Source organism: Echinops telfairi, unplaced genomic scaffold (assembly GCF_000313985.2).
Source record: "Echinops telfairi isolate 266 unplaced genomic scaffold, ASM31398v2 ScPeMD7_7469;HRSCAF=8507_0, whole genome shotgun sequence".
Lineage (NCBI taxonomy): Eukaryota > Metazoa > Chordata > Mammalia > Afrosoricida > Tenrecidae > Echinops > Echinops telfairi.
This window is the reverse complement of record NW_022111372.1, coordinates 93,952,105-93,962,415: the sequence shown is the minus strand read 5'-3', so window position 1 is coordinate 93,962,415 and position 10,311 is coordinate 93,952,105. Positions and strand designations below refer to the sequence as shown.

Here is a 10,311-nt window from a genome sequence, read left to right as displayed (position 1 = left end):
TGCCTGGGCCTTGGGCCACTCCTCAGGTCTCAGCCCACTCACTCACAGGGGAGCCCAGGCCGGGGGGTGGGGGTCCCCTTCTGTCTGCTTGTCGAAGAGGTGGCTTAACGTCACATTCTCCTCCCAGTCAGCCACCTCCCATCCGACCGTGGGCTTCTGCACACAGCAGCCCTCGCTCCAGTGCACTGAGCTTGCTGGTGGTGCGCAGACACTGCCCTTTTTACAGGTGGAATGGGTGTGGCAGCTCTGCTTGGGGCAAGCTCACTGGCACCATTTTTTCCCTCTCCCAATACAATAGTATGTGCCACTTTGTGTCTCCTTTTGGTAAACTCACAATATTTCAAAACGTTTTCATACTGCTATTCCGCAGTTCACAGACTACAGTGGGGTGTGCACGCTAACGTTTATATGCGCTGGGAAAGCCCCAAACGCCTGCGACATGCCTTACTGCGACACTGGCTTCATTGTCGTGGTCTGGAACCGAACCGGCAACCTCTCAGAGGCGTGCCAGGACTGTGCCTCCTCACAGAGACCTACCGGGCAGGGTGGAACTGCCCCTGGGTGTTTCGGAGCCTGAAACTCTTTAATGGGAGTAGAAAGCTCTGTCTTTCTCCTGAGGAACGGCTGGTGGTTTTGAACTGCTGACCTTGCTGCATAACCACTACGCCACCAAGGCTCTGCTCAAGGATGAAATATACTTGGGAAATACTGGTTTATACAATGATCAGTAGGTTCCCCTCACCCCTGCTTACATGTATATCTATATAGCAGGACATCACAGAGCCTTTTCTATGCAATGATCTTCAATCTCCAAAGAGGGAGGACCCGACTGCCAAATCTACCCTCATTACATAGCCCCTTGGATTCAGCTCACAAGGTCATCCGAGCAGGCTCTGGAAACCAGATTTCCCAGGCTGTGCTTGCATTCTGGCATCATCGATGGCCTTGGACAACTGAGACTCAAGTTTTCACTTCTATAAAATGATCGGCGATCATGACCCGAAAAAAGTTCTGAATTAAACGAGTTACTTAGAATAAAGCGCTGAGCGCCGTACTTGCAACTGCTAAGGACCCATAAGGAAACAAAGGGGTAGTTGTTTGAGAGAAGATGGGCAAACCTATTGATGGCCCTCTTCACGCTCAGCACCGGGCTTCTCAGCGAGCTCATCTTTGCCCTCGTTTGGCTTGACACGAATACAACCGCTTGTTTCTTCAGGGCCTAGTACCATGCTGAGCACCCGGTGGGAACACAGATGATGAGAACAGATGTTGCGGATTGAGGGGGTCCAAATGTTGCCGCAGGTATTCAGTGCGGTTCTGGGGAGGGGTCGGATTAGGTCCAGTAGGGAAAAAGAAAATCCCTGGACCCTGGGAAAGAAAGCAATCAAGGCGCCAAAGGGAACAGCGCACAGGAGGCAGTAGTGCCGAGAAGCAGAGCAACAGAGGACGGACAGGAGTGGCTGGAGCTCTCCCAGGAGGTGCTGCATTTGTCCAGGAGGAAGGACACGCAACTAGAGGTAACCTCCCTCCCCGACACCTGCTCCTCCTAAGCCCCCAGAAATTCTTATTTGGGGGGTACCCTTGAGGCATTAGGGAGTCTATACATATAATCAGAGGAGGAAGCTGGCGCCTTGGACCTCCAGGGAGTCTCTAGCCTTTCCAGTCACCATGGAGATGGGTTGCCTCCGGCCTTGGAGACTCCCTCAGGACCGGAGGCCTCTCACCCAAGTTTTAGCCCAAGCCCCTCCCCAGCACAGCCAGAGGCAGGGCAGTCCAGGAGAGCCAGAAGTGAGAGATGGAGAGAGAGAGAGCGCTAGCAACCTAGGGTGAACTAGAGCAAGGAGATGAAGGAAGGGGAGGGAGGTGGCAGCAAAGGTAGGATGCAGATCAGGGGCTCCTTGACCGCAGTTGGGAGGGGCTCCGAGCAGGTCAATCTAAAGAACCTGAGAGTCTTCTCTCCTTCCCTGGACCCTCCCTCCCTGAAGCCAGGCTGGTGATCAGGATGGGGAGACAGGGCAGGGCCAGCTAATTGTTGGGTGTTGGGTGGGAAAGGGACTTGGGGGAAAGATCTTGTCCGGAGGGAAGGTGGTTGGTATAATCAAGAGGCCCTCTGCCTTCTCCTGGGGCGGGCAGACTGAACTCCACCCCTACCAGCCACCCTAGTCTAAGGTCTGTCAGGGCCTACCCAACTTGGGCAGGTTGGAGGTATCAAGTCACAGCCAGTGGAGGAAGGGCAAGGCCTGCACCCATCCCTCTGTTAGGGAGAAGGTCTCAGGCTGTGGGGCATGGGGACAGGGTTCAGACATCTGCTGAAGACCGATCGGAGGGCACTTTCTCCAAGTACGGCTCCGGGGGTGGATGAGGAGATGGGAAGTTAAGGTAGGGCCAGGGTGGAGTGGGCAAGCCTGGGAGCGGGGAGGGGTAGGAGATGGGATGAAGAGGTTGAGGCAGGACAAAGGGCTGTTTCCAGTCTCTCTCACTTCTTCTCTCAGTTCCAGAAAAATAAGAAACAGAAACTCCAAAAATAAAGAACTTTATTGCAAGGGACAAGCAAGTTTAGGGGCTGGGGCTGAGGGACTCTGGGGCTCAGCCCCAGGAATCCGGAGGTGGGGAAGAGGTTAACAGACAAAACACAGAAAAGGCACAGATGTGGGAGGTTCTCCCTCCCCCAACAGACCCGCCCCCTCCCCAGTTACCCACCAGGACCCCGGGGGTCTCCTGTCTCCATTCTGCTCTACGATGCAGCTATGGCTAGTCTGGAACAAAGACGCTTCTTTGGAGTAAACTTCTTCCCCACTTCTCTCTCCCACTTCTGCTTCTAGATCCTTCTGCCCAGCTGCTTCTTGGCCCTAACAGTTAAGACTTTAGCAGCTGGACCAGGGCCCCAGGGTCTGACAAGTCACAGACCTTTTGGGGGTGTGGGAGGACGCAGGGAGGAGGAAACCCAGAGCCCACCTTCTCTTAAGTTTTCACTCAGCCTGACCCTTCCGGCCTGGGTGAGGCAGCAGGGTCATGACCAAGGCCCCAGCACTGCGGTCTATGGTTCCCACACAAACTGCTGAGGGTGGCAGACGCTACCCACCTGCTCCCTCACTCCCACACCTCAGTCCAGATGGCCCCGTGGTAGGGATGGGGTGGGGGCCGGGGCGTGCTGAGCCGCAAAGGATGGCCTACCTGCTTGCTGGGGTATTTGGGGGGGTTGGTGCGGTAGCTGTAGTCGGAGTACTGCTCAGAGCCCGTGGAAGTGGTGTCCCCTGTGCCCACAAATGTGTTGGCAGGCGGCAGGTCCTGCACCACCTGGTGCTTCTTGGAGGCGGAGGGTGACTGGGGCTGCAGCTGGATGGACGGCAGTGGGGAGTTAGAGCGGTAGTGGCGCCCCAGGTCGGGACTGCCCGGTGGGTAGTTGAGGGGCAGGTGGATGCGGGGACTGTCCCCAGGGGCGTCGCTCATCAGGTTGAACTTGAGGGATTTCTGCAGTCCGGCCTCCTCCTCATCCTCCACTGGCTTCACGGGCTTGGGGGACTTGCTCTTCTTGCCTTTGCTTTTGCTTCCCTTGGAGGCTTTGCCGCTGGGCTTGGGCGCATACAGGTCCTTGGTCTCCTTCTTCCCAGCCTGGTAGCCGCTCTTGGCCTCCCGCTGCCGGCAGTAGCGCACGAGCACGGCCAGCGCGATCAGCAACGCCACGGCCACGACCCCAGCCACCACACCGAAGAGGATGTTGCCGCGCTGCTTGGACCGCTCGTACTCGGGGTCCCCGGCAATGTCGATATCCAGAGGGGTGTCCAGGCTGTGGCCCAGCAGGGTCTCCAGCAACGTGCGGTTGGTCAGCGTCTCGTTGACATAGAGGTGGACCAGGGCCGTGCCGTAGCGCGGGGGCTTGCCACGGTCGCTGACCTTCACCACCAGGCGGTGCAGGCCGTGGTGGCGCCGCTCGATCTCCTTCTCCAGGGTGATGGCCCCGGAGCGCGACCCGATCTGGAAGAGGCCGTAAGGGTTGCCCCCGGCGATGCTGTAGACCAGCTCAGCGTTGACCCCAGAGTCGATGTCCTCGGCCGTCACCTGGCTGACGATCTCGCCAAGATGTGTCTGGGGCGTCAGCAGCCGGTGGGAGGTGTTGGACGGGGCAGTGATAAAGGGCGCGTTGTCGTTCTCGTCCAGCACGTTGATGGTGACCCCAACGTAAGCCGATCGCGGCGGGACGCCCCCGTCGACTGCCTTCAGCTGGAAGGTGTAGGTGCTCTGCTGCTCCCGATCAAAGCTCAGGCTGGAGAGGATGGTGCCCGTGCCGTTCTGGATCACGAAGTCCCCATTGTCTTGCTCCACCGAGAGCTGCACCCGGGCATTCTCCCCCTTGTCCCCATCAATGACGGTCACCATGCCCACCGGGCTCAGGGCCGGCATGTTCTCCATCACCGAGAAGTTGTAACCGCTCAGCATGAACTTGGGGTCATTGTCATTGCAGTCTAGCACGTTGACGAGCACGGTGGCCGTGCCCTGGAGGCTGGGGCTGCCCCGGTCGGCGGCCACCACCTTCAGCTCGTAGCTGTCCCTCTGTTCCCGATCGAGGGAAGTCTTCACCCGGATCTCCCCCGTCTCCGGAGAGATGGAGAAAAGGCCCTTGGCCGCCGGCTCCGGCTCCAGAGAGTAGACCAGCTCGGCGTTGGAACCAGAGTCGGCGTCGCTGGCGGTAACTTCAGCCACCATCTCCCCAGGCTTGTTGTTTTCCGAGAAGGCCACCTCCGTGATGCTCTGAGTGAAGACGGGGGCGTTGTCATTGACGTCCACCACCTGCACCTTGAGGGAGTTGGTGCTGGAGAGGGGGGGGTTGCCCGAGTCCACGGCCACAATCTGGATGGTGTAGTCTTTGACCTTCTCATAGTCGAGGGGGGTGGTGGTCTGCAGGAAGTACTTCTTCTTGCTGTCACTGCCCGTCTCGCTGGCCTGGCGTAGCTGGAAGGGCACGTCACCAGCCACCACACAGGTGACGGCCGCATTCTCTCCCTCGTCTCTGTCAGACACCTGCACCAAGGCGACAGCCGTGGCCTCTGCTACGTCCTCGGAGATGTTGGCCATCCCGTCTTGATGGGTCACCAGTCCGATGCCCCGGATCTCAATGGTGGGGGCGTTGTCATTCATGTCCTTCACGGTCACAACCACCTGGGCACGCGCACTCTTGGGGTTGGCCCCTCGGTCCTTGGCGAGGACCGAGAAGCGCAGGGTGCTTAGGTCCTCGCGGTCCACGGGGCCCTGGACGGTGATCAGCCCAGTGTTCCTGTCCAGACGCAGCAGGCGTCTCACCACTTCAGGCGCCTGGTGGAACGTGTAGTCAATCTCTGCATTGGCACCTTGGTCCGAGTCATTGGCCTTCACCTACAGGACAGGCGGGAAATACAAGAAAAACCACGTGGTGCCGATGTCCTTTCCAGTGAGCATGGCAGGCACAATGAAGCAATATGGTACCCCTCTTGCAAGTAGCCCACCCATCCATCTATCCAGACACTAGCAGGCATGACTAATCCATTTTCCTGAAGAGCTCCAGTGCAGCCTGTGAATTCCTAATAGTATTACAGGTGACAACAGGAGATGGGATAAGTTCTCCTGGTCATTCCTGTGAGAGTCCCTGGAATATGGGGATGGGGATGCAACACGAGCAACAATGAAGGGAGCCCTTCTATCCCATTAAACATCCATGCCCTTCTTAAGAAGAGGGATGGTGTGAGCAGCAGAGATGGTGCTTATGCGCACAACTATGTGTGTAACATGCATACATGCGTGTAAACATGCGTGTATGTGTGACTTTGAGGGAAGGTGTGTGTGTTTGTGCATGTGTGTGTTTGCATACATGAGTAGACAACTACACAACCACGTAGAGGCCACAGGTGAGGGAATTTCTCCTGAAAGCAGCCAGGTAGGGATGTGGGTCAGAGAGAGTCCACCTGCCAGGCCTTGGCCCCAGCTGCTGCTCCTCGGTCAAACCGGGGAAACCTGTTTCAATAGCTCCTTCCCTCCCACCTGGCGAGGCCCCAACAGGCACCAACATGAGGAATTCAGCCCAAGCCCCAGGACAGGAGGGAGGGGTGGGTGCAGGCCACAGAGCCGGCTAGCAGCGGGCTGGGCTCCCAGCGTCAAACAATGAACTGTCTGTCCCTTTGCAGTGGGCACGCCCTCCCACGCCAATGCCGACGCGCACTAGGCCCAGCTCCATACACAAACATGGGTGGCAACGGAGCAACAGGAAGCAGGTGGGAATATGAGCAGGAGGTGCATGGGTCAGGTGAAAACAGGAGGAGTGGGGTTCGGGCACAGTCGCACAGGCTGTGGTGGCGGTGGCATGGGAAGAAAGAGGGGCAGGCATAATTTGGCAGAGACCTGTGGGGACCAAAGCCTAGCTCCATCATTCCCCAACTTAGTCTGTGACCTTGAGCCAGCTATTTTTAACCTTCCCAAGCTTCACACCTCGAATGAAAACAATAGCAGTATGCACTCCACACAAGGTTGTGGTGAGGGTTGAATGGGATAATACAGAAAAACAAAACAAGGCAAAACAATGCCTCACACTGTGGGGCACACAGAAAACCCAAAGCAAAACTCCCAGTGTTGTCCAGTTGATTCTGACTCACAGCCACCTGCTAAGACAGAGTGAGGGGTGGGGGGAAGAAGAAGAACTGCCCCTAGGGTTTCCAGGTTATAGAAATAGAGAGTGACCTCTTTTTCCCACAAAGTGGCTGGTGGGTCTGGCTTTTGAGTGAACAGCTGAGTGTTTAACTACAGAGCCACCAGGGCTCCTTGGTACATAAAATCCCTAACCAAACCCACCGCCAATGAGTCCATTCTGACTCGGAGCAGACTTATGTTTCTCTCCGTGATCGATTGGCTGGTGGGTTTGAACTGGTGACTTTGTGGTTCTCGGCCTCGTGTGTCACCCAGTATGCCACTGGAGTGACCCCCAAATAGCATTTACTCTCTCGTTCACCACCTGGGACAGAAGCCCTGGGTGGTGCCAGTGGCAAATGGCTAACACCACTCAGGAACATCTCGGAAGAAAGGCCTGGTAATCTACTTCTGAAAAACCAGCCCTCGGAAACCCCATGGAGTGCAGTTCTACCCTGCATCCACATGGGCTTGTCAGCATCGACTTCTGGCAACTGGTTTCGTCGTTATCCATCCACCCATCCCTTTGTCTGTTGGCAAAAAAATCAGTCTAACAGTCGGGCACTTCGTAGGTCCTCGGGCACATTAGTTGGTATCTCTCCTTTCCCATGGGGAGGAGAACACTACTTACACCTGCCAGGGTCTTTTTTCTCTGGTGGTGACCTCTAGGTAGGGGGCTTCCCAGACACCCTGGGGTTTTTTGCTCGGACCAGTGAAATTTCAAATCCTAACAATTTCTCCTCTCTTCTCCTCCCCTTTCCCACCCCACCCACTGTCTGTGATCAGCATTACTTGTCTTTCTCATTGTGTCTGCCTCACCTGCCTCATCTCTCTGGCTCTTAGTTCCTGTCTGTTTCCCTCTTGTCCACAGTTCTGCCTGTGCCTCTACTCCCCCACCCTGCCTTTCAGCCCTGGGCAGCCTCTCAATGTCACCCCTGTCCTGCTCGCTCTGCTGCTTTATCCCCCTGGAAGGCCATGTAGCCGTTGAGCACATCACCTCTGAACAGACTACGGGGACTGGCAAAGGGAGGATTGGGGCCCACGCACTCGGTGTGATCTCAGACAAGTTTCTCTATCTCCAGGGGCTCAGTTGTCCATCTGTAAAAGGTGTGTGTGTGTGTGTGTGTGTGTGTGTGTGTGTGTGTGTGATGCTTCCTTGTCCTGTGGGGACCACACTATATCACACACCTGCTAGTGTTCAGATTTCCTGGGCCTGGTACCGAGGCTGTTAACACTGGCCATTCCTGATGGTCTCCCTACTCTTTCTGGGCCCATTTTCCAGGTTCCAGACTCCTCCAGAAGGATTCTGAAGCTGCTACCCAATTCCTTGTCAGCTCCAGCACTCGGGCCAGCTTCCCCAAACAAGTAACGGTGCCTAGGCCAGGCCAGGCCTCCTCAGCTCCAGCACATACATCAAAGGCTGAGGCTGCTTCAGCCCATGGGGAAGGAGAAAGGAGCGGGGGCTGGCAGGAGGCCAGCCCCCGATGACAGCGGGAGATACGCCCACCTGTCTGCAGGGACGCTTTCTTCCCTCCCTCCCAGGCCCCGGCCCCACCGAGTTGTCCAGCCCCTAGGGCAGTTCCCATGGAGGCTTCTCTCTGAGAACTTCTACAGAGAGACAACTGCCCCCACCCACCTGTGCCCAGCTCCTTACACCCCCTAGCGCTTCAGGCTCCTCCTAGGGGAGGAGACATCGGAATCAATCGCTACATGGGTCCCAGATGACTGTCAGGGAGGGGCAACGGGAGGCTCCGGCCTCCAGCGTAAGGAAAATCTCATCTGGCTGCAGGAAAAGCTCTGGCAGGTGGGAAGGGGCTTTGGTCTCTGGAGAAAGTCTACTCGGATTCAGCTCACCGGAGGCTCACTGGAACTGGGAAGGGGGTTCATGGCTCAGAATTCCCCTCCCCACTAAGTCTGCCAGGGGGTGGGGTGTAAGAGGGTGCTATTCCTATGTTGTGTCTCTGTCACCTAAGAGCTCAATAGAAGAAAATAAGTTCACCTGCCAGGGACAACGGAGGGGCTGGGGGTGGGGGGTGGGGGTACAGGGAGGTCTCATGCGGCTGGGGTTCGGGAAGGGGTGTCATTTGCAGCTTTTCCCCTGAATGAAAGGTACCCTCACACCTGGTTGGGGTGGGCTCCCTTTTCTAAAGGTGGGTCACCCTGACCGTTGGAAGAAGGGCCTCTTACCTGGATGACGGAGTGGCCAATGGGGCTATTCTCAGACAGCTCGGCCTCATATGAGGGCCGTTCGAACTTGGGGGCGTTGTCATTGGTGTCGAGCACAGTGACCCGCAGCAGGGCGCTGCTGGCCCGCGGGGGGCTGCCACCGTCCTGCACCTTGATGGTGAGGTCATAGGAGTCCCAGCGCTCCCGATCCAGGTTGCCCATGACGATGAGCTGCGGCTGCTTCTCCTCCTGGTCCTCTGCTACCTGTAGCCCAAACAGCTCCTGGGCCTCGGGCCCGGCCTGCAGCTCATAGGAGGCCACGCCGTTGGGGCCAGCATCCCGGTCCGAGGCCAGGGGAATGGAGAAGAGTGAGCCGATGTTGGTGTTCTCGGGGATGGCCAGTGTGATGACCGGCGAGGCGAAGTTGGGGGTGTTGTCATTGATGTCCAGCACCTCGATCTGGCCCTCCAGCAGCCGGGGACTGCCATTCTGCACCAGGTCCGTGATCGACACCTCAAACTCCAGGATACAGGGCTCCCCGGGGAGCTGGTTCTGACACTCCCGGAGCCCCTCCCGGTCAATGGAGGTCTCGGTGGTGAAGATGTCGCCCGTCTTGCCTTCCACCCGCAGGTACGGGGCACCGACCTCTAATTTGTAGAGGTGGCCCACGTCGGGAAGACCGTAGTCAGCCGCGAGGCTCCCAATGAGGGTGTTGGGCGGCTGCTCCTCGGGCACCTTGTACACCACCCGTGTGGCGTGACCTGGGGATGGGGCCAGCAGGAGCAGCAGCGCCAGCAGCACAGGGGGCAGCAGCCATCGTTGCCCCCCAGGCCCTGGGCTGGACCTCGGGGGCCCCATCCTGGCAGGCTGCAGAGTCAGGAGGGCTGCACGGAGAAAGAGGCAAGACAGACGCTGTCAGCCAGGAGAAGAACCCAGCCGCCCACTCTCCCTCTCCCACCTGCGTCCAAGCTGTTCCCCCAGAGAGCTCAGTCTTGGGCCAGCGCTTGGAACCCGAGTCTCACCCACACCTGGGTGTAGCAGCTGCGTCTGCCCCAGCTGGAGGAGCAGGTCAGAGGCCCGGAACAGGTCCAGAGTGGCTCCCGCCCAAGGAACGCCCTTCCCCACCTGACGTTTCTCAGTCCCAGCCCCTCTCCCTCCCTGCTCTGCCCAACACCTTCCCACCAGCAGCCCGCCTTAGTCACCCATGGTAATTACCCTGATACTGAGATAGGGAAGAGGGAGGGGAGGGCTAGAGGCCCCCTCACTGGGAGCACTCTCCACCCCCACCCCTGCTGACACCCCCCCACACACACACATTCTGTAGAACAGACACACAAGTGACCCTTCTCATTCCCCCAGCAGCATCACTGTCCTGGGGAGGCGGGGGTGGGGGGGGAGCGGGCGGTGGGGGGGGGGTTGCTGCAGGAGAGGGGAAGATGGCTCATTTCTCTTCCTCCTGAGATTCTAAGTCAGTACATGTGAGTGGTGAAATCA

The 10,311-nt window shown here is 57.8% G+C and overlaps 1 protein-coding gene across 2 annotated transcripts in view; it reads right to left on the bottom strand.

Annotated features, from left to right (window-relative positions):
* Positions 1–9,699, bottom strand: part of PCDH1 (protocadherin 1) — a 16,191-nt gene extending 6,492 nt beyond the window's left edge. For both annotated transcript variants that reach the window (XM_004696685.3, XM_045284803.1), the window contains exons 1-2: positions 8,839–9,699; positions 3,175–5,370 (exon numbers count right to left, since the gene is read on the bottom strand). In XM_004696685.3, the coding sequence (XP_004696742.1) occupies positions 3,175–5,370; positions 8,839–9,675 (3,033 nt within the window). In that variant the 5' untranslated portion in view covers positions 9,676–9,699. The remainder of the gene's footprint in view (positions 1–3,174; positions 5,371–8,838) is intronic.
* Positions 9,700–10,311: the final 612 nt, after the last annotated feature.